Here is a 25686-nt window from a genome sequence, read left to right on the forward strand (position 1 = left end):
CTGGTTTAATTATGTTAATTTACTGTCACGAAGATAGCAAAAATCGAATATTGACATTTCATTTATTAAAGTAATTTAGATGAAGCTAAAGGGAGTGTTTGCTCATCAATCATATAGCAGTATAATAAAGCAAACGCCATACCTGTATTGTACATGTATTATTGATTTCGCATAACAATGGCCTGGCTAGTTATAATCGATGCCGTAATAGGTAATCTGAGCCTCCCCGTTGACGTATGACAACAAACAAGCATGACCAGACACGGGCTTATTACCTTTGCTGTAGCTTATCATCACATTTCCCCTCATTACCATCGTACACAGCACTGTGACACAGTTCAGGAGACAGATTTAGCCTTCCTTCTGGTATGTATTCATCTTACTATTTATTTCCAGGTTGTACTACTACAGTAGAATAACGAGATAACTTGTTTAAACCTGTTAACTCTAAATTTTATTCTGTATTTTGAAAATATTAATCAAATACAATAGCTTTTGGTAGAATTTCTTCCAATTAGCATTTGTTTCACAGGATATGTTATCATGTCACTAAACGTATTCAAACTGGTGTTTTTCCGGTGAAGTTTTAACACACTTTATAGTACAATGCTAAAATTCAGTTTCATTCATAATTCAATTTGTTACATTGTTTTGTAATAAAGGGTGTACGAAAATGTCATAATGATTACAATTTGGAGGAATTTGCTTTACGTTTCACAAGGTAAACAAACTATTCCAAATATACGTGTTACAATACTATTTGTTGAACATTAGTCGAAATTACCCTTACTCAACTTTCAAAATGTTTGCAATCAAACTTTCAACAAATCAACTCTCCGCCGCCTTTCCCTTATCTTATACTCTAAAACACCCTTTTCAAACGATCATTTCCTACACCAGGACAATCTTTGTCAAAGTCTACTTTTTAAATATCTGTAAGCTCAAAAATGAAAGAGTCAAATTGGCACTATCTATAGGAGATATTGTTAATAGCAACTTTGTTCTATAAAAATAGTTCAAAGTTAGCGGAAATTAACAATATTCATGAACAAACTGTTATTAACCCAATGTTATACCTATAAACACACTGAAATTTAACGTTAACCCATAAATGCACTGTAATTAATATAACCTATAAACAAATTGAAATAAACATATACTCAAAAACATACTGTATCTAACACGTATGGTCATAATATCCACTGTTACTTGCATACATACCTATTCATATTTTCAGATGTCATCGAGATCTACATTTTAAATAATGTACAGAAACGGATTCCAACACTACATATGGAACATAATGTTCACCATGGTTTGTTTGCTGACACGGTCAGGCCATACCGCTACAAGTCACTGTAGCTCTGCCCGTGGTACCTCAATCATTGGTCAGCGTCTGGAGGGTTATATAATGAGGACACTAGATAACATGGGGACCAAGCAGTGTGCGCATGAGTGTTTTACTAGACCAGGTTGCTGGTCTTTTAATTATCACACTAACATGACTTGCGAGCTTAATGCGGACTCGGACAGCGGTCAGCCGGGATCACTCAGCCAACATACAGGCTATACCTACAGCAATATAGACACGTGGACAGGGGTGCGTATCATAATTCATCATCTTAATATATGCATCATGTGACTTCAGTTTAATATTGAAAGGTATATGTTAATAGTGGTTTCATCATAAACACTACAAAATCATTTATCTGATTGGTCACGTATTTGGCGATTGCTCAATGACTATTAACGAATTTTACGAATAATGCTTCATTATTGCTTACACTTTTCATTTGGTTGATGCCATTGCAGGAATAAGCAATAGCATTATAAGTTTGGAGTCAATCGTTCACTTAGATCATAAAAAAATTGGGGGAAATGGGTGCGTTGAACAATTTGATACACCAAATGATTGGGCAACGTCTCTCTGTAAAAATATGGTATAAGAAGGATTTTCTCCCAAACTACGCGAAGTCAAGTCTATAAGGTAGCAGTGACGCAGCAGATTCGGCTTTAGATACCGCTATCGCAAAGATCCAATCACAACAACATACTCTATATCCAGCATACATACACGCATACACACATACACACAAGCACATATACACACATACATACATACACACATACACACATTCACACATACACGCATACACACATACATACATACATACATACATACATACATACACACATACACACATACACGCATGCTCTATACATACACCCTTAAATAACCTTAACCGTTGAAAGGAAACTTAACCATATAAAACCAAACATTTCTATGTAATATTTTACAAAAACAAAAACAAAAAAAAGAACCCTTTTGAATATAAAGGACCTAACATGATCCTCTTAACTGATTCCTAACATATTATGTTACATATTTACATACAGAAATTAACAATATTGAAATATGTTTTTTCTGTTGACGTTTAATTTTATTTGTTATTACGTGTTCATGTATTTCTCTGCTTAACAGTTTTCAGGAAACTGCAACAGGTCCATTTGCTCTGCAGGTCAGAAATGTTTTGAATTTACTTCCAGAACGCAATGTATCTATACAGGTAAATATCTATTACAATTTATCATGAAAATTCCAATGAAAATTCTACCTTGAAAAATATATACATTGAATAAGATTATGGTTCTGATTCAATAAGTTGATGAACCAGGCTCAGATGTTCATGAGGTTTAGAAGTCATAAGGAAGGTTTCCCTTCGATGGTTAGCGCGTGAAACGTCTATTTGTTTTATTTCAGTAATAAAACATTACTTAGAAGCATGACAAGTCAATAAAATATTACGTTTGAAACTGGAGTATCTAGAACATGTGGCCGAAAGCTTTTCAAATCTAAAAGAGGAACATGCTTTCGCTGTTAAATTGCAGTATTGTAACATAATTGTGATTCGAACTATATTTACGTGGATGTAGTCGATTAAGTAGAAGACGCCTACTCTTGCGGAACATATGGTCTTAATTTCCATATTCCTCCTCCAGGGTTTCAACGAAAACCTTTTTTTTTTGTTCATACTTTTGCTTTGGATTTATTGATCATTTGTTACAATTACGGTTTTGTTACATTTTGGTATTTTCTTACTGTAAAGACAAATATGTTTAATAATTCTTACCATAATTAATCAATTCATATGCGTTTTTTGATATATACAATACTATAATTCATTAGATATTTTAGTCCTTCCTCATGATATATATGTGAAACATCCGTTTTAAGATGCTATTCTGTCAATGAGTGTAATACCTTTTAATGTCAAAGGAGTGAACAAGACAATATAGCTCCCCATATTCCTGTTCTGGAGTATCTAGAACAAAACACGGACTCACAGGCTAAATAAGCAGGAGTCAGGACACATGTGTAAAACAAGAAAACATAGCTACCCGAGGACTGCGGAAACATGCATAATTTAAATATTAGTAATACTTTATCCATAAAATATATTAGAACAATATAATTTAGCTTGTGTCAGATTAATACTGTATAAAGATAATGCTTTTTGCATGCTGATGATGTCTCAGGAGAAGAAAAAAATCTAGATATGTCAAATTTACATGGTTGAGAGTTCTGTGTCCTGGATCTAATAATCAAACTTGCCACAGATGACTATGCTCATTACTGTAGGTTATATTAGTGCATGTTATTTGTTTTATATAATAAGTTGAAAGAAAATACTGATGTGACAACAAAAATCTGAAAACAAACATGATAACTGACTTTTCTATTACCCTTATTTTTTATCAATAACTGACTCAGATAACAAAAAGAACCAATGCAGTCTTGTAAATCTAAAATAAAGATTTCTAGAGTAATACACTTTCTTTAAGTTCTGAAATCTGATACGTAATAATGCATGTTAATATGTTGAATGGTAACCTATAACACCTTTCGTCGTTCTCGCTTTCCTCGCCCGACTTATAACCATCTTTTGACAATCTATTCTATCAGAGGACATCTGACCTCTTGGTCGTTTTTACTCTTGTAAACAAAGTTATGTTTCTTATTCTGAGTTACATTGCTAGATAGTACATACTTGGTAGTGGTATAGAAAAATTGGCTTATTTAGAAAATGGCAATTTATTGAAGTAGCATAATTTCCGTATTTCTCCCAATAGAATGTACGGATCAGCCTCTATTTGGGGTCATTGCCGCCATGAACACAGGAGTTGTTGGCCAGTCCTTCCCAGCCACATGCACATCCGGTTATGAGCCGATAGGAATTGGTGCCAATGTCACATGTATGGGAACTGGTGCATGGGAGATCACATCCAGTTACTGTTGTAAGTAGAAGAAACTTATCATTTTGAGATCGCATCTAACTACCCTTGTTTGGAGGCTTGATGTGACCTGTATGATATTTGGGCGCATCTGTCATTGGTATATCTATCTACAGCCTAAATGTTTGCAATTGTTTAAATATGGATTCTATCAACTTAATATGGTATGGTTCTACATTCAGTAAAGTGTACTTTCACTGATATTTACTGATAACAGTTTGTAAGAAACTTTTTTCAAGATAACAGCTGAAAACAGTAGAATTGTGCCGTGCAGCACATTCACTCGGCCTTGTTGTCAAGCGTGACATCATTAACATAACGTGCTAAACCTTGTAAATTTCTCCACGGCTGTGATACCGTAACATTTTCGCCGCTGAAAGTTCTTTACAAACGTAATAGTTACAACAGCAACACATTTTAGGTTGAATACCATATACAGTTTGCTCGCATGGCAGAATTAACTGATTGTTTCACTTTTGCTTCACATTCTTTAAATATTGGTATTCTACAATTTTAATGAAAGATACACAGTATTCAACATAAGGTAATTAAATCTGAATTATTATTTTGTTCACAAAGAATAAATACACGTCAATCTGGAAACAAGCAATTATATAGGTTCTATGTATCAACGAAAGGAATTAGCCCTTAATTAGATCGCTTGTAGAGTTACATGCGTCATGGGGGTGTTCTCGTTTCCCCCACTTTTTATATAACAAAGGAAAATGTTGATTTAGGAAGACAATGGCAAACCAATTATAGTCTGTTTCATACTTACCCCACAGGTAACTTATCTGTGTGAAAGTTACCTGTGTGACTTGTAGCTTTGTTGGGTAAAAATAAGGTTTTAATACTTTTTTGAGGTTCAAATATCTTTTTATGTAATCGATATAATTTTATACTTATACATATGTAGAGTTTACAGTCAAATATTTACATTACACTTTTAAACAGATAATATAGAATATAACAGCACTACATAAGAGTTCACAATATATTACAATTTTAAAATACATTACCAATATTCACATATTAAGAATAGTAAAGTTTAGTAATAGCAATCTCAAATTGACCCCCCTCAAATGTATATCATATCTTCAATTTAAAGTTCATGTCCAACAGCCAAGAGGCAGATGTTGTTATCTATCCCAAATGTAAGAGATGTTATCTTTCTTTGATACTTATATATCATGTATTGTGAATTACGGGTGTGAAGTATGGGGTTATAGTCCTGCACCGCAGATTAAAAATTTACATTTATTATTTTTGAAAACCGTATTGGGTGTCAGGAAAACAGTAAATAATGTCATGGTGTATTTTGAACTTGGTCTTTACGCTTTGCATATACAGCGTAGGATTGCTATTGTAAAGTACTGTCTGCAAATATTAAAGACTAAAAACTGTATTTTGAGGGCCTGTTACGATGAACTTCTAGAGCTTTATAACAGGAAACCAAATTGTAAGGCAAATTGGGTTTATCATCTGAGACGTGATGTGTGTACGTTGGGTTTTGGAGATGTGTGGTTGGCACAATGTGTACCAAATGAGAAATCTTTTTTATTATTATATATACAACGCATAAAGGATAGTTTTATTCAGGAAATGAGAAACATATTCGAGACATCTTCAAAATGTTTGTTGTGTAAACACATTGTTGACCGTTTTGATCTACAATGGTATTTTACAAAACCGCTATTTAGAAAAAATAAATGTATTCTTGCGAAGTATAGATTGCAAGCACCACATAACCTTAATATAGAGACAGGTAGATATAATACAGTGCCTCGAAACCAGAGATTTGTGTACTTTATGTGATCTTGGAGATGTCGAGGATAAGTTTCATTTCATTCTTGTGTCCTGTGTTTTTAGAATTAAGAGTATCGTATATCAAGCCATGTTATTGTATTCATCCTTCTGTGTTTAAATTAAAAGAGCTTCGGATCTGTCTAGCAAAAATGTTAAACTTATGAGAAATTTAAGTAAGTACTTGATTCAGGTAACTGTTAAGAGAAATCGTATATTATGAAATATAAGCTGTATCAAAGTCTTGCTATAAACGTTTTGTTACTGTATAATGCGAATGAGATCTATGTCTTTTACTTCACAATGAGTTATAATCTCATTTCATTATATAATATATAGTTCTCGTTCTACCTTCATGTTGAGGTTGTATGATTGACTTTGAAGTTTTGTTATTTCCTAGAAATTTGGTTTGATTAAGGCTTTATTTGTATTATTTCATAAACAACTAAATCATGCAACTAAATTATGCTTCATAAGAGTCCGCTAAGTTACCATAGGAAAACGTTAAAGTTTTCCCAAACTGATGACAATTTCATAATTCATAAATATTATGTATGGAATTGAATCTATTGCATATGTTCTCGGCCATTGTACAAGATATTTGTAAAGTATTTATCTATATGTATATTTCTGTACGCCTATATGCAATGTGCATTTGGTAATAAATTGAATTGAATTGAATTAGCATAGGCCGTGATCACTTTTAGCTCACATGGATGGAAATGATAGCTTGGATAATTATAGATGTTCAATGATTTTTATGATAGTTATAAGATACTTATAACATCTAGGAATTTTGATTAATTAACTGATTAATTAGCTGTTAAACACCACATTCTTAGTCACACATTACATTCTTACATTTTGTACAAGGTAATGTAGGCATCTTATTAAATGTTACAATAATAAAGATTATTTAATAATTAGTTATATTAATATTTTTAAAGTACAAGAAAATGAAATAACACATTTCATCTTATCATCTTATCAGCAGCACATGTACAAGGACTACAAAATGGATATATTTAATACTGAATATATATTTATATATATGATTAATATTTAAATTATTTTAACATTTATCATTACAAATCTGAAAAAACTTATATAATGTGTTGTTTAATTAAATATGATAAAACACCACCTTAGATAGAAGAGTTAACTACAGGTAACAACACAGGTAAACACAGGTAAAAACACAGGTAAATACTGCCCATACTACTTAGAAACAGACTATAATCCTTCTAACAACATTATTCCCCCCGTGTTATTTTAAAAAGTGGGGGAAACGAGAACAAGCCGCGTCATGCTCTCTACGCATATGTGAATACCTAAATATTAATAATAATGAAAGGCCGATAATTAAATCAGAATCATGGTCAATACCAATAAATGATGTATTGATTACACTCTTCGTGATGTACTGATCAACTGTTTGAATAACCTGACGGAATGTAATTGTTTATACACGGCCCAATACGTGACATTTACTGATATATTTTTCATAAATATGTATGTAAACTGTCCGCATTATTGCCGTGTGATAATAACAATCACCGTTGTATTCTCTTGTTTTATTTATCATACATGTACTGAACTCAAACTGTGTAAGTTCAACACTTCATTCTCTTACCTTGGGCAGGTGTATCCACACTATTACCGTCGAGAGATATCCTTTTCTCTTACCCTGGGCAGGTGTATCCACACTATTTCCGGTGAGAGATATCCTTTTCTCTTACCCTGGACAGGCGTATCCACATCATTACCGGTGAGAGATATCCTTTTCTCTTTCCCTGGGTAGGTGTATCCTCACCATTACCGGTGAGAAATATCATTTTCTCTTACCCTGGGCAGGTGTATCCACACCATTACCAGTGCGAGATATCCTTTCCTCTTCCCCTGGGCAGGTGTATCCACACTATTTCCGGTGAGAGATATCCTTTTCTCTTCCCCTGGACAGGTGTATCCACATCATTACCGGTGAGAGATATCCTTTTCTCTTACCCTGGGCAGGTGTATCTACACCATTACCGGTGAGAGATATCCTTTTCTCTTACCCTGGACAGGTGTATCCACATCATTACCGGTGAGAGATATCCTTTTCTCTTACTCTGGGCAGGTGTATCCACACCATTACCGGTGAGAGATATCCTTTTCTCTTACTCTGGGCAGGTGTATCCACACCATTACCGGTGAGAGATATCCTTTTCTCTTCCCCTGGACAGGTGTATCCACATCATTACCGGTGAGAGATATCCTTTTCTCTTTCCCTGGGCAGGTGTATCCACACTATTACCGGTGAGAGATATCCTTTTTCTCTTACCCTGGGCAGGTGTATCCACACCATTACAGGTGAGAGATATCCTTTTCTCTTACCCTGGGCAGGTGTATCCACACTTTTACCGGTGAGAGATATCCACAGTTCTAGATCGTTTACACGCGCAGAATGGCGGGGGAATTATTGTGACCTTTCGGGGTCACGCTATTGTTGGCGACGTTATTTTATGACGCTTTTGGGTCAGTCAGGGTCATTGACGTCATTAGCAATTGTTCAATCCATATATTTACATTTTTATTATAGAACAATTGTTTAATTTAATTTTTTAATTTGAATAACCTTATACATACCTCTCATCAGGGATGGATTCTATCAATCTCACCCTAGGGCAAAGCCTCGTGTTTGGCAACTTAAGAATCTCCCCCCTCGGGCTTAGATTCCCCTATATCAATTCCAAGGGGATGAGAGATTCTATTAATCTTGCACCTCATTTCACGTTCCAATGCCACAATGCGGAAAAGGCGGCGTAATGAAATCAAAACATTTTAAAATATATTCACAGTACACGTACAGAAGAAAGATAAGATATTTTTTTCTCTGTGCAAACTTTGTTTGTAAATATATGGTATGCTAAATCTCGCTGACAGATCTAACATTTTCGTTTTCGTCAAAAAAGCTCCGGAGAAAAGTTGATATTTTCAAATTGGTAGCAAGTCGAAACGCATTTTCATGGTTTCTGAGCTTATTATGGTAGAGAAAAATACTCTTCCATGCTCAAGGGTGTAGGATAGGAAAATGTCACCCTCGGGAGGGTCTTATATTATGACACTGAGACAGTGATATTGACCGAGTTTCAATCCCATATAATTTCATATTTATCGACATTATATACTGACACACAAAAGAAACGCAACCTCCAATTTTAGGTAAAGTTCCGTTTAGCGATTATCACTTTGGAAAGACAACAGTCAAGACTTAAAATGGGGTGGCCATTATGATTTGCTGCTTGAATTCTGCGATGCATAGAGTTGGTAAGACGGTTTGTTTGCGCCATACAGATGTACTGCCACTCTTCCAAAAACGCGTGGCGTAGAGTGAGAAGAATTTCTAGTAGATTTAGGCGCTTTATAATGCGTCGATCAAACATGTCCCACACGTGCTTTATTGGCGAGGGATCAGGACTGTATGAGGACAAGGTAACGTGTCGATACTGTCGGCATTCCCGCTGCAACGCGACGCGTCTTAATGGCGTAGGAACGGAGACGTCTCAGCACAGTGTCTCGGCTTATTCTAGTATTGAGTGTCCCTGGTGACTCATTTGCGGGGTTTTTGTGCAGTTCTTAAACGGTTGCGCAAGTGCTGCAACCACATGAACCGATCCTGACGAGGCGTCGTAACCTTCGGTCGGCCAGTTCGAGGGCGGTCGGCAGTTGTACCAGTTAGTCGGCTGTAAAGACGACATATTGTTCTTTTGTAGCAATCAATACGCGTTCCATATCATTTTAGGAGTTTCCAGCCAGTAGCAACTGCACTGCCCTGTTGCGTGTTTCGTTAGTTAATCTAGGCAGTTTGACGTAATCACAAACGAATTTCTGTTACCGGACTAAACAGATCTGGGAAGCATGCAATGCTTCCACGTGTAGCTATGCACGTGCTTATCTTTGACATGAAAATACTGAAAAATCCCAGAAATATTTGTGGGATTTTTCACCAATTCCGTGTCAAAAATCAAAAGTATTTCAGTGACACTAAATATGTAAAACAATTACCAAAAAAGTTTTAATTTCCTCTTTGTTGCATATTATTTTCATCATATTGAACATTATAAAGTTGAACAACAAAAATGAACTTGATACAATTAAAAATGGCGACACAGTGACGATTTAAGGGATCATAAACGTTTTCAAATTGGCAGCCGAATTTGGTAATTTATTTTCAGTTTTTATAAAAAATGGTTCTGCATCTAGTTATTAATTTTTTTTCAGACGCGTGTTTGCTATTTAAATTGATCATTATTTGTTACATATAGCAAAAAACCTTTACATGACATCATAACGAGGTTGAACGTGATTTAAACCTCAGATGAATACATTCTTAAACAAAAGTAACACCAAGTATATGTCACAAATCTATCAAAGGGGATGTAGGGAAAAACGTGTTGTCAGATACATTTGTAAGTTTAATGGTGAAAATAAAAGATCGCTTCATAAAAAATCTTTTGTTTCCATATACATGTATGTAGTAAAGTGGCCACATCATCCATGTATAACGTATTTTTTTTCAATTCCGTTACGTGTTAACCGTTTGAAAATTTAATTAGGAATGTTGTAATTTTTGTATTTAATGCAAGTTAAGCATTTAATGCAAGTTAAATGCATTTAATGCAAGTTAATGCAAGTTAACTCGTAGAGTTAAATATTTTATATGTGTTATTTTTTTTAAATAAATATTTTTTCTTTGGTGAGGAATAACTTAAAAAAGATCAGGGAATATTCACAACAGATACATGTTGTTTTATGCGCAGGTGCTGTTGAAAAATACTGCGATTAAGTAAACATTAACTTCGAAATACAAATGCATGGTTTAAATTACGTTGTAACGGTGCTTACGAAAAAACCCACCAGGAAAATAACTTGAAAGTGGATATGTCTATCAGCCGTGCAGTAACGACCCTTAAACCCGCCTCTTCAATAATTGTAGGCCATTGAGTAGTACAAATATCTTTAACTGAACTACCCAAAGCGTGATCATTGTATATGTTTGTTATGAGGTACCCGGTTGTCATATCGATCAGACTGTTGTTCGAGCTTTGTGAAACATATGATAATTGGGTACAGCATATCTTAATTAGATCTTGATACAACCGTCGAGCGCGAGCAGGACAACATTATGTTTTGTACAGGTGTATGTTTTGTACAGGTTTCTGGTCAGATTCTTTATTTGTATTGTAAACTATGTACCCAGTTTAAACACAGCAAACTGTATTGATCTGTTTGTGTCCTCCAAGTTCTCTTCTATCAGTAAAATACAATTAACGTTGCCTCCATAATCATCAATCATTGCTTGTATCCGGTTACTGAGTGCCTTTATCAATCAAACGTATCTCATAGATTTTATACATAAAATGTCCGTTGTAAAGAATACAAGTGAAAACAGATACATAAACTACATTGCATACTACAAATAAGTACGAGGGCCGTTCAAAAAGTATTGTCCTCGATACCGTAGAAACAAATGCGTTCAGGCGTCACTCGCAATCCATTCACAGGTAGGTGAATTTATACACAACGAGTGACAACAGACCCGAGAATATTTGGTGCAGTATTAACTGTTTGAGGTACGTTTTACCACCGTACAATCGATACACTCTATATACAATGACAGGCAAAATCGTAAAAAGGTGACTGAAATGAGAAGCTTTATAAAAGCGTGTGCAAAACTCGAAAAATCACCAAAGGAGACTTTTCATGAAATGTGTGAAGTTTATGGAGACTCTTACCTATCATATTGATCGATTTCCCGATGGTTATCAAAATTTCGCAAAGGGTTAGTAGATATCAGCGACCACGTTCGTTCTGGAAGGCCAACATCATCTAACTTAACAAACATATCCAAGATGAACACATTAGTAACCGAGGACGGTACATGTAGATTGACAGTAAAACAAATAGCAAGAAGTGTAGGCATTTCAACGGGGTCCGTTCTTTCCATTCTGAAAAAAAATTGGGATATAGGAAGATTTCTGCTAGATGGATACCGCATTCATTGACACAAGAACACAAAAGTGTACGTGTTTCAATGGCAAAAACATTGTTGAAAACGTATCAGCATTGCATTCAGCGTCGACTTGCCGAAATTGTAACAGGTGATGAGACATGGGTTCACTATTTTGAACCCCCCAAAAAATTAATAATAAAGTATGGCGTACCCGAAATGGAAAGAGAGCCGTAATTGCAAAGCGTTGCCAAAGTACGAAGAAGGTTCTCTATGCTGTGTTCTTCAATTCGAATGGTGTTGTTGCCCAGATAGCTATCCCAAAAGGCAGGAGTTTAACGGGCAGTGTATAAAGACATTGTATTGAAGAAAGTGAAGAAATTCTATCAGAAAAAGAGACCAAGAACAGGGATACGTGGTATTCGTTCGCTACATGACTATGCTCCAGCACACAAAACGAAGTTGGTCAAGGAGATTTTGGAGAAACACACAGTTGTTGTGTTACTGCATGACCCTATTCCCCAGATCTATCCCCTTGTGACGGCATCTGCCTGGACGTCACTACAGGTCTCGTGCGTCAGTTGGAGCTGCAATATTCCAGTATCTGAAGAGTATACCGCACAAAGACCACCAGAAAGCATTCAGACATTGGATCCGAAGGCTAAAACGCTGTGTTGTTGTAAAAGGTGAATGCTTCGAAGGAATAGAATAAACAAATTAAATTGTTGTACTTCGTTTGTCATTTATATAATCTAGGACAATACTTTTTGAATGGCCCTCGTACTTAATATATCAAATATATTGATGCGCCATCTGTATCTTGAGCTACTGTTCAAATGAATAACATTGCATTCTGATTAAACCATAGGATTCTATTTCTAATTCCATTTCAGGAGCCAGGTAGATTTTGTTGATTAAATGTTAATTCACAACAAACGTTAAACTGCTCAACCTTTTAACGTAATTACAACTATCAATAGTTCCCTTAACATATTGATTTAGTGTAGGCCGATGATTTGGTCTGAATAAGGTGTGGTCATGGATCTACTGATAAGAGGCATGGTACATTGGTCCTACTTAACTGGGTGGAGGATACGTCATTGGTCCTTCTTGACTGGGTTGAGGGTAGGTCTTTCATCCTTCTTAACGGGTGGAGGATAGGTCTTTGGTCCAACTTAACTGGGTGGAGGGTAGGTCATTGATCCTTCTTAACGGGTGGAGGATAGGTCTTTGGTCCTACTTAACTGGGTGGAGGGTAGGTCATTGATCCTTCTTACAACAGGTGGAGGATAGGTCTTTGATCCTATTTAACTGGGTGGAGGATAGGTCATTGATCCTTCTTAACGGGTGGAGGATAGGTCATTGGTCCTACTTAACTGTGTGGAGGGTAGGTCATTGATCCTTCTTAACGAGGGATGATAGGTCATTGGTCCTACTCAACTGGGTGGAGGATAGGTAATTGATCCTCCTTAACGTGTAGAGGGTAGGTATTTGATCCTTCTTAACGGGTGGGGGGTAGGTCATTGATCCTTCTTAACGGGTGGAGGGTAGGTCATTGATCCTTCTTAACGGGTGGAGGATAGGTCATTGATCCTACTTAACTGGGTGGAGGAAAGGTCATTGATCCTATTTAAGTGAATTAAGTGAAGGCAATGGGTCCTACTTAACTGGGTGGAGGGTAGGTCATCGGTCCTAATTAACTGGGTAGAGGATATGACATTGGTCCTAATCCACTTCGTGGAGGGTAGGCAATGGGTCATACTGAACTGGATGGAGGGTAGGTAAGATGTAATGATTTGCCAAAGTCATTTTAAAACAATATAAGCTGAATTTTAACTAATAAAACAATGACGTTTGAGCTGTTTTTCCTGTGCACAAGTTCAGTGATTCCTTTTTTCTGAGATACAACAGAACTTTTTGATTATGCATAGAATGAGTATCTGGGAGGGAATCTAAATCAACAGATACGTGAACGTAATCACAAATATAACAGGTGTGTTCATATATATACAGGGCTCCATCGGGCTAATTTTATACTGTATCAAAGCAAATATTTAACAACTATATGTATGTTTTCATTAATGAAATATTTCATCAACATGAGCTGGCACACAGTTTTTTAAATGCTATACTTAGTCATCGCCGTTGTGCTCTAGCACACGCTGTTGGCACGACTAACCGTTTAGCTTAAACAAAAATAAGATAGAAAATGTTGCTGATCTTTTTTTTGTTACATAATAAGGTAGGACAATGATTAACAAGACAATTAAATAATTATAAGATTGTAAAACTGTCGTTGATGTAAAAGTGTTCAAACGATGTGTTTTGAGAGGCATAATTATATTTCTATGAATCTCGCTGCTGTGGGATATATATAGGATCTTATATGAATTTTCATTTCATATGAAATTTATAAAACGAGTCTGAGCAATTTTCAATTTAGCGAGTGACGAGTTTCATCAATTTCATATGTAATGAAAACGAGTATAAGATCCTTTTCATCACATTATCAAGATGGGTGGCATTTATTCGTGTAAAACGACAATTTTCATGCAACCTTGAAATGTAAAAACCGCCATTTTGACTCCAGTGCGTAAGTCTGTGACGTCATGTACTTGTCCTTGGCATGACGTCACCATTGAAACAATTGAAACTTACAACCAATCACAGGGCTGATAGGTCATATTACATGGGCTAATACGCAAAACATATATGACATGGGTAACAGAGTACATCATGTAATAAAAGACATTTGAGTAGCTTGATATAGACACCCCGAGTTCTATTATTTAATATTCATATTTATCACTTCCCGTTTAAAAACTGAATCATAATTAAGATTCTTCAACTAAAAGGTGTATATATACGTTTCAACGTCGTCATCTTTTAATATACAGATGACGCCTCTTTTTTATACACACTTCTAACTTTTAACGCTTAAAACGACTTTTTTACATAAAAATTGTTCCCGGAATGAGTAAATTAAACCTTTCGTACGCGCAGTTTTTAAAACTGTAAACGCTGTTAAATCAAATATATAAATACTAAATGGTGTAACAACACCGATAAGTCGTTTGTCTTGATTTCTCTACAGACCGGATGTACTCATCTGACTGGATGTTGATGGCAAGATTCGGAAGTGGAAATGGTGAGGCGACATACGACACGTGGTTGGAGAACGGACGGGATGACAACAAGAATACGCTAACTCCGAACGAATGTAAAGACACTAATACTTCAAGTGTATGTACACGTCACTTCCGGAGTGGACTTATTGACGATTGGATTACGCTTAACCCTACAGAGGTAAATTGAAATAAAACCAGAATTTTGTTACGTAAAATGTATTTTTTGTAAGCGTTTAGTGTTAAGCAATACAGTAGTAAAAATTAATCCTCACAGGTTTATCACTTGTTGAACTAAACCCGCTTTCTCCACTCGTAGCCACCAGACCAGATCAAACGTAGTAAACGCAAGGCTTCAGACAAATTGTGATACTGATTCAATATTTGATAATTTTAGAGAATCTCAAAAAAAAAAAGAAAATGGAATCTTCGTCGTTATTAAAATGTATCTACTTCAACGCTGTTCTATTCTTCGTTTTCCTGAATTCAAATCACGTTCGAAGAAATAAATTATAAATTGTTTTTTTTGTAGTTAATATACATTCCCCTTTCTACTGTAAATGCTCTGTAAGACTTTATTTGGTTTTTCCAGAGTTTATTTTTGATTTTTGTATGCGGTATAAGTTTTGGAACACTTTAAGCTCAGATGTTCATTGCTTTGGTCATTAGTACCATTCCATTGCGGAGTTCTTAACTAACGAAATGGCCGCTGAGAGCAGTAAACAGGTTTTTGTTACCTATTTATCTTTCTGCTTAGATTTGATACATTTTAAATACATGTAGCTGCCTTCTTACTTCATCTTCTTGGTGATTATTTGAAGACGAGTTCTGATTGTGGTCAACAGTTTCCACGTGTTGATCGGAATATTTCAGAACAAATCCTGACTTTGCAGTAAGACTTTGCAGGCTGCTTCCAAAGATGACTCTTCCCATCTAACATCTGCTTACAGTAGAGTTGTGTCCCTGCATGAGGACAACTTTTCCTTATGTGATATAAAAGCGGACATACAGTGCATAACTCTCTAATTTAATCTATACTTATGACGTCGCAGGGACCATATACATGTGGTACCTCGCAGTATTTTTTCTAGTATCACAGAAGATCGTAAACCTTCATGTATTCAGCAAACCATGTTCATTCAACTGAATTTCCAACCAAAGAAACAAAGAGAACAGTTAGTTACTGTACAGTTGTACCAGGTAGCTTAATAATTGATCTGGATCTCACAATAGACACTAACAAATAATAGCTGACATATTGGAGATGTCAGTCAACCTTATGTATAATGGTGGTTATGATTAATTAAGTACATCTGTTATAAAGCATGACGTAGGGTTTATTGATCATCGTTTATCGACCAATTGGCGACTGAAGTGAACAAATATTCCCAAATGAATCTAGGTTAAATAAACAAAATAGGCATCAAGTGACGAATGTTTGCTCGCGCAAAAGAACAGCCTATTTTAAATAATTAGATTATCTAAGTCAGCATGCTTATATGCTTTGATAGGTCTGTAGAAACCAAGGCAGACGGGAAATAAACTTAGGTTTTATTAGGTAGAATAGATATAATCAACACGTGTTTGTATATCATGTTGGCAAATATAACTCAAGATTTAAATGTGTTGGAAAAATAATCAACTCATGCCGCAAACGCCCTTTGTTCATTGTTTTTTCCCGTATTTTCTCGTCCTCCTTATATATTCCACCATAATACACGCACACAGTTTGGTTATTTCTTAATAAAACAAACCATACCATACAGTTGAAAGTGTTCATTTTGAGAATAGATAAAGATCCGTATTTAGAAATTTACCAACCACATGCAAAAGTCATCTCTTCTGTACTATGAAATGTAAAATAAACACATGTTTACCTACACATGTTACTTTTTCTATTTTTTAAAAACATTTTTCTGTACTCTTTCAACTATTTGATACACCGGTCAAATAAAATATTTGAATGTGCAGCTTAAATTCCATTTTTTTGTATAATGATATAATATTGAGTAATACATAACTAATTATCATGTGCGTGTATATCTGATTTAAGATTCTGATTCTGAATTTCATAATGTATATATAAAAAGTATGAAGATGAAGCATGCAAATCAGTTTGGTACCGTCTATGCTTATTTTTTCTTTTCATTTAAAAATGTTACGTCATTCTGAGCAGTGTTTACGTGTCATAGTAGGGACTCTCGTAATTTATCCAACATAATCTGGTGTGCATGCGTATCAAAGGGAGCCTGTGTAGGCCCATTTTGAAACATGACAGGGGACTTTTCGTATCCTTAGTCCCAATTTGGGTATTGGAAAGGGCAGTGGGGAATAAGGTACTGCAGCAGAAAGTAAAAAAAAAAGTTAAAGCCTTCGAATAAACGCGTTGTGGTGAAAACGACAGATTAAAATAGTCAAAATAAATGCACGTTATGGATAAAGTCGAAATCTGTCCAATAAAGGAATGAAAGGACAGCTTTTGCAGTCCGTTAGAGCCGAGACCTGCATGTCAACACATTCAAATATTGTTATTTTACCGAAATATTGTCTATATTGTAACATCATCTCGGAGCATAGCCTAAAGTCGGTCCGACTTGGACACAAAAAAGCCACGATATATCGTCTTGCAAAAATTAAAATAACATGTAAATACATCATTTAAAAGATCGCATGCTCAGTTTTTCATTTAAAGTCCTTTGTTTGGAAACTATAACGCATAGATTATTTATATTTCAAATCGCGCTTGGGCCCAGGGCTATCGTATTCGAACCCCAATCATCTCAGACTCATTTCACGGCTTATTAAAACGACTGTATTTTCAACAAATGGCAAATAAATTGACAATATATATGGTTTACCTGACGAATTGTTTAGTAAAGATTGTATGTGTCTCCAACACTTTGAATGATTGTGACAAATCAATATTATAAAGATATGTTCTTGTCATTATAAGTGTTAGCAAAGCCTGCCATTTTATTGCAAACAGTTTCGTTCCGGAGCTTGAGTTCGAACTTAAGTCTGCTTTTGGGCAGTCTCGGCTTTTTGGCCTCAGCTTGAGACGCCGAGCTAAGTTTTAGTTGGTAATAACGAAACACGTACGCTGAGCTTGGGTTCTTGAGTTTGGACTCAAATCTGAGCTTGAGGCGGCCTCAAGTACGTTTGTGATACCGAAGCCTGGTCTTTTGCTCACTTATTGGAGAGAATGAGGATAATGTCTTACTTAAAACAGTCCCCTCTGGGTGCCTCTAAGGCTGATTCATGTAAAAAAAATCCCCATTGGTGTGTATTACCCCATTTAACTTATTGGATTGTATAAGGCCCACCTATTGTCACGCTCATGCAAACCTCATGTAAACCTCATGCATGGTTTTGGTGTCTGTGGAGTTCTGTGTTCATATGGAACAAAGTCTTCTGACACTGAGGACGTATATTAATAACTCAGTTAAACTTTATGGATTCGCTTTAAAAACGTTTTTTTATTGATGGCGTCTTGAGTGACATTTTTGAAATTGAAGAGAAAATTAGAGGCCAACTTTTACATTTAAAAGCCATATTTTTAAGACCTATCTAGAAAGGAGATAGAGAACAATTACAAAAGAAGTAGACATAACAGAGATTGAATTACTTCCTTTTGGCTCCTCATGTCTATTCTCTAGAATGTGATGTCACAATTTTCCAATAAGTAAAGCACTTATAAGACAGGTGGGTACCTTATTGGACATTTGGTAAAGCTTATTGGACAGTTCATGCAGCTTATGGAACGCTTGTTACATCATAGAAATGTTTAGATATAGGTTGTGATGCCCTCCTCTCGCCAATGATATTAATGAAGGAGATATTAAACATATAATATTGGCTGATGTTTTGTTTAGGTTTTGGGCAACAATCTGAAAGACATTTTGGACCAGCCTTTATGACAGGAGTTTATGGGTTCTGTATGTTTACAGGGTACAGGAAACATGTTCCTTGCCTTGGTACCTTATTTCGCGTCCATTTTTGTTTTGTTTTTGTCTTGGTTTTGCTTTATTGTCGTTTTGTTTCTTTTGGTCACTGTATGTTTTAATCTTAATGCTTGGGCATGTATTTTATGTATTTTTCTGTGTTGATTTAAAACTGTTCCTACATCAAAATCAAGTTCTACTGAATTGCTGCTGCGAATATTCTTCGTATGAGCGTATCCACAATTAGCTTGTTCAAACCATATTTTGTTATATTTTCTTATTTATTTTCAGGCAAAGTTTTCGCTCTATAGAGCTGGTATTGAGGTAGTCTATGCTACATTTAATGCTTCGGATACAGACTCAACATCGTGGTTTGCAAAGGAAAGGCTTCTTTCTACTTCTTTTACTGATTTAAACAGAACTTCCACGTCCAATTACTTCTCTGTGTTCGGTTCTGGGTAAGCATTGAAGTTTTAAACAACATTTACTCTTTTTCTTGACTTGCATGCTTATTTTTAAATGCTCTGAATACATTTACCGAACGACTTTATAGGATGGTAAATTTGTATGTGAACTTGTTTGACGGCATCTGCCTTACATATAGAAATTAATTCTCGACATCTATGAAGTTTTTGATGATGACGTCTGTAAAGCATTTCATATGATGTGTCAATGTTGTTTTGCAGTGAAAGCCGCAGATTCTATATCAACAGGAGTTACGGTGGTTGTATTAACGACCATGGATGGGTTCAAACTATTGATAGAAAGGGACCATGTTTCTATGACGATGCTGTTGCCTTTCCTAAATTTATATACTCACCGAATAACTTAACTGGCTGGACTGGAACAGGTTCGTAACGTACATATTGTTTCTCTGTGCCTATTTGTGATAAAGCATCAATTTTACATTTAAGGAATGATTTTTATTTTTTCAATATTTATGAGGTCATAACAACAATTGGTTTTTGGACATATTTTACATGAATCGATAACGCGATTCATTCAATATGTCCATAAACCCATTGTGGTTATGACCTCATAAATGTTGCAAAAATAAATATCATTCCTTATATTTACATTGACGAATCATTTCAGTGGATCGATATAACAACGAATTAAACAAATAAACAGGGTTTGTTCCTGCTTATACACGGGTGCAACGCAGTGGCGAGAACAGTGTTTTTTCGCGGGGAAATGTGACAGTATCGTGAGAGATCTTAGCAACCGTCAACAACAATAACACAACAAAATGTAGTTCCATATTCAATGTTTATTTGTAGCACAGGACACGTGAATACGTGGATATTTCACAAAGCACAGTTCAATAATATTTTAAGATGTAAGAATTAAGCATCTAGTTCGGTCGTTCCAAGTGAGTAGTTTTTGTAGTGTATTACTACGCAGTGTGATCAGGTTACTATCAGTTCCCACGTGCTGAGATTCTATGAACACCTGTGTTATGCATTTATGAATGTAATTTTTGTCAATGGGTCTAAGCATACAGAATGTAAATATTCACAAATGAACTGTCTGTTTTTAAATACCATAGAAATGCTAAGAAAGTGTCATTCGTTAAGTCCCGCGTTATATTTATTCACTTTATAATTCTTACATTACACAAACAGACACCCAAACACACATCGCCTACCCCCTCTAATGCAACCTCTCACATCCATACTGACTGAGGTATTAATTCATCCCCTAACTCTACTACACATACAAATCCCTCCCTCCCTCACTACATACGCACTCACTCACACAACAAAAACATTTCTCACATACAAAACTTTCCTTCCTTCACTACCTACACACTCGCCCACACCCCAAAAACACTCTCACATACAAAAACATCCCCCCTTCACTACCTACACACTCGCCCACACACCAAAAACTCTCTCACATACAAAAACATCCCTCCTTCACTACCTACACACTCGCCCACACACGAAAAACACTTTCACATACAAAAACATCCCACCTTCACTACCTACACACTCGCCCACACACGAAAAACACTTTCACATACAAAACTATCCCTCTTTCACTACCTACACACTCGCCCACACACCAAAAACACTCTCACATACAAAACTTTCCCTCCTTCACTACCTACACACTCGCCCACACACCAAAAACACTCTCTCATACAAAATTATCCTTTCCTCACTACCTTCACACTCGTCCACACACCAAAGTAATATTGCATATACAATCCTCCCCCTTTCACTCATAGCTTGTCTATAAGCATTTAAAAAAAAGTTTTTTTTTGTTGCATGTTTACTAAACCATAATAGCCAACCGTTATAGATGCGTAACGTTATAAAGGCCTTGAAAGACACCTTCCCTATTGCAAGGATTTACAATATTTTGGCCTCAATTACTGATGACTCTTAAATGGACGAAATAACCAAAATTTGCAGTTAATAATTTCTCTGTTGTCGGACATTCTGTTCTTTATAAAGACTGGTATTCTAAAGATGTAAGAGTAGTAAATGACATGTTTAAAGATGTTAGCTCTCTCACCTTCTTCTCTTATCGGGAATTCACAAGGAAATATAATATATATTCACAGATTTTCTATAATTTCAAGGTATTATTCATACTATAAGAACTAATATTGAAAAACACAGGATTCAGAATACAGAACTTCTTCTCCCTTTTATTCCGCTAAACATAGAATGATTTATCAAAAACACTAAAGGAGCAAGACATATACAAAATTCTCTCAATGAACAAAGAAATTCCAACAGGTAGGAAAAAATGGACAGAACATTTTGATTTTGATGAATCTGCTTGGGAGAATATTTTCTCTTTACCTTTCAAAATGACAAATAATTCAAAACTTCAGTGGTTTCAATTTAGAATTCTTCATAATATTTTGACAACAAATTCATATTTATTTAAGGCAAACCTAGTTACAAGCCCTTTGTGTACACTCTGCAACTCAGAGAGAGACACACTTACTCATATACTGTGGGAATGTCAAGAAGTTAAAAATTATCTACAGAGTCTGGAAATATTTTTAGATACAATTTTAATTCCATTCACAGTCAACAAAAACTCATATATTTTTGGAACATGGTCACATGAAAATGAGTATAGTAACATTGATAATGAGATTAACATTATTATAAAACACTTCATTTACAAAACTAGATGTGTAACTCTCTCAATTTAAGTGCACTGGTTAACTCAATTAAAGATCACTTTAATATTAAAAAAAAATTGCAACAAGTAAGGGAGAACATTTTCAAGAAGATTTTAACAAGGAATGGAGAAAATAGAAAAATATTGTTCTTTTTGGAGTTTAGCTATAGTATGAGGTCCTTAATAGATAGAGTAGGAATTTTCAACTGGATCTTGACAGTCTGATGAAAATATAATATTAAATATAGTCTTATGATATGTTATACAAGAAGGAATTCCTTAAACGTCAAAACCTCATGTATCTACCTCTCAGTTTACTAGAAGTCAAAAATCTCTCCCTCATGCAAATGTGTATGTGTGTGAGCAGGTATGATTGAAAATACAGTGTTATGCTTGTGGTCTTTGTTGATGATAATGAATCGATGATGGTGATGACGATGATTGTAATATAAATAATGGGGTCATGATTATGATGTAATTGTCATGTTTTGATGAGAATAATTATGGACAATGAGGTCATGATGACTTTTATATTAATGAGGCTGCAATGATGATGATAAGGATGATTATGACGACTTAGTGTAAATATGATAATAAAGATGGTGATGAGGATAATAATAATGATGATTAATATTATGGCATGCTAATGATAGATGTGAAGAGTGTCATTATGACATGAGTATGATGACCGAGTTTTAAGTAATGATTATTAACATGATGATGACCTATTATTAGTGNTATGTGTGCCCCGTGCAGCGTTAACCATTTGTATAAAAATGTTACACTATGTACCCCGTCATATCTGTTGATTTTAATGGGACGTGAAAAAAACCCAAAGAGCATTAAATTGTCTTAAATGTAAACATGTGTACCTTCCATTCTGATATATTCCTAATTATGTGATTTCTCTAGTACACTTAATGATATCTTCAATTCTATTAAAGAGATGTCCCATTACATCATATGTATATTACCAGGAAGGAAGTAAAATGTTGCCCAACAGTATTCACCATTGGTTCGATGTTTTTTTATTTCCCTGATGTCATAAATATATTCCCAAATTAAACACGCGGTTTTCGAATGGGGTATAGTAATATAATGCAAGTTAAAAAAATAATATCGTTGTCACGATGGATACGAAAGCATAATATTTCATACATAATTTAAACTGACATTCCGTGTGCAATGTCATTTAATATCATAATTAACCCAAGTAGTGCCAGTTATGCAATGTTGATATCTATATACGGTGTCAACTGAAACGTTGTTAAAATGATAATAAATATAATATGTTGACATGAACTTCACATCTGTCGCTGAATCTGAAATGTATCAGCTGTCCTACTAAATTACAAATGATTAATGAGAATGGCTTTTTGAAAATCATAATGTGATTTAAAAGAAGAATGATCAAACTTAGAAAAGGATAAAAATAATAAACGAATTTGTTTTTAGCTCATCAAGTGAACCTCTGCCGCCGTCCGTCCGTCTATCGTTTGCCAACGTTTTCCTTTTAAAAACGTTTCTAGTCCTTAATGGCCAAGTGGATTTTGACCAAATATGGTCTAGAGAATCCTTTGACAAAGGGCTCTCAATTTTGTAAAAATGGCGGGAATGCCTCTCTGGGGGCAGAAGGGTGGGGCCAAATAGTGGAAAAGATGTTAATCTTCACAAATCTTAAAATTATAAACCAAAACAGGGATTTTGACCAAATTTGTTCGCCTTGAAAAGAAAAAAAAGATAAATCTTTCCAGCAAATTCGACTGAATTATCTAAGAGTAAGAGATGGTGAGATATTCATTTCTCCTTAAACATTGAAGAGCGAGACAACAGGGTTAGTAGTACCACGGACTTAGATCTAATCTAATTCCGTGGTAGTACATATAGTTGGGATAATAAATCATTACTTATAAATATGATATACTAAAAGGAAAACATATAAACAGATATCTCCTTTGAAAAAACCAATAAACTGCTATCCATATACCATATAATGCATATTTAAAAAGAAAAGATTGCTCCGAAAATTTGATAACATCGCATTGTCTATATATCACTGTAAGAACTACTTCCTTACCCCATATACTGTACTAAAAAGATATATGGAAATGGAAACCTTTTGTTTGGGTCAGTTAACGTTAAATTTTAACATTTCCTCCATCATCAACAACATATATTGATACTATTTGAACGTAAGCTAGATTACTGTTTGTTACTTATAAGTTTGTTTTGACATGTTCTAGGGAGAATATATTAGAAAAAAGTCAATAGCGTCAACGTGCCAGGTTTTGGTGGTGGAGAAAAGCCGGAGTTCCCGGAGAAAAGCCACCGACCTACGGCCAGTGCAAGTAACTGGTGACTGCCCCACGCTGCGGTGGCCAAGTTATTAAGGCGTTTGACATTCTGCTACCACTAGCCCTCTATACCACTGGGTCGCGGGTTCGAGACCTACAATGTACCTGGGGCTCTCTCCAGGCACTGGCCGTTGGTCGTTGTTTTTTTCTCCTGGAACCCCGGCTTTCCTCCACCACCAAAACCTGTCACCTGTTTATAATTTACGAGGAAGGGGAATCCATATTTTGATTTTGTGAGAAAATATGAACGTGAATGATAATTTTCTAATTAATACCTTGTCATTGCCTTATTCTTATATCTTGCAAGGAAAGCTTTAAAAGTAAACAGTTTATGAAGATATATATGTGGATATAATTACATAGCAACACGAAAAGTTAGTTCACAAATAAAGAATTTTTCAAGACCAAAAAAAAATCAAAAAAAAAAAAATCTTTGTTTTGCTTTCTGCATTAACTTATTCAATTTTTAATCAGTTGCATCACTTACTACGTACATCAAGTGATTATTGATTACCACAGTGTTTTAATGTTTTGGTAAATACATATTTTTATAATTATTTACAGATTCCCTTGTCGCAGATGTGCTCGCGATCTTCGTGAAGATGTAGACCGTTAAACCGTTACTGATTCATATAGCTCACAAGGGGAACACAAAGTTCTAGTCCTAAAGACACAAAACTCCTACTTTGTGAGATATAGACTGTTACCTACCGACATCACCAGCTGTGTGAGATATAAACCGTGCCCTCCTGACATCACCAACTGTGTGAGATATAGACCGTGCCCTACTGTCATCATCAAGTGTGTGAGATATAGACCGTGCCCTACTGTCATCACCAACTGTGTGAGATATAGACCGTGTCCTCCTGACATCATCAACTGTGTGAGATATAGGCCGTGCCCTACTGACGTCACCAACTGTTTGAGATACAGACCGTGTCCTTCTGACATCATCAACTGTGTGAGATATAGACCGTGTCCTCCTGACATCATCAACTGTGTGAGATATAGACCATGCCCTACTGACATCG

The 25686-nt window shown here is 35.4% G+C and overlaps 1 protein-coding gene across 1 annotated transcript; it reads left to right on the forward strand.

Moving 5' to 3' along the window:
- The first annotated feature begins 310 nt into the window (after nucleotides 1–310).
- Nucleotides 311–25295, forward strand: LOC110443282. Its single transcript, XM_021487417.1, has 8 exons — nucleotides 311–366; nucleotides 1238–1600; nucleotides 2483–2567; nucleotides 4132–4296; nucleotides 15183–15394; nucleotides 19446–19612; nucleotides 19841–20004; nucleotides 25220–25295. The coding sequence occupies exons 2-8, from the start codon at nucleotides 1265–1267 to the stop codon at nucleotides 25261–25263; spliced, it is 1173 nt and encodes a 390-aa protein (XP_021343092.1). The 5' UTR covers nucleotides 311–366; nucleotides 1238–1264; the 3' UTR covers nucleotides 25264–25295.
- The last annotated feature ends 391 nt before the right edge of the window (nucleotides 25296–25686 follow it).

The sequence above is a fragment of the Mizuhopecten yessoensis genome, unplaced genomic scaffold (genome assembly GCF_002113885.1).
Source record: "Mizuhopecten yessoensis strain PY_sf001 unplaced genomic scaffold, ASM211388v2 scaffold716337, whole genome shotgun sequence".
Taxonomy (NCBI): Eukaryota; Metazoa; Mollusca; class Bivalvia; order Pectinida; family Pectinidae; genus Mizuhopecten; species Mizuhopecten yessoensis.

What these genes read in the sequence shown, in the direction of transcription:
- LOC110443282 (XM_021487417.1), top strand. Translation starts at nt 1,265, where the DNA reads ATGTACAGAAACGGATTCCAACACTACATATGGAACATAATGTTCACC. An exon ending in TTACGCTTAACCCTACAGAG is followed by an intron (nt 15,395 to 19,445) that starts GTAAATTGAAAT and finishes ATTTATTTTCAG; the next exon opens with GCAAAGTTTTCGCTCTATAG. An exon ending in TTCTCTGTGTTCGGTTCTGG is followed by an intron (nt 19,613 to 19,840) that starts GTAAGCATTGAA and finishes GTTGTTTTGCAG; the next exon opens with TGAAAGCCGCAGATTCTATA.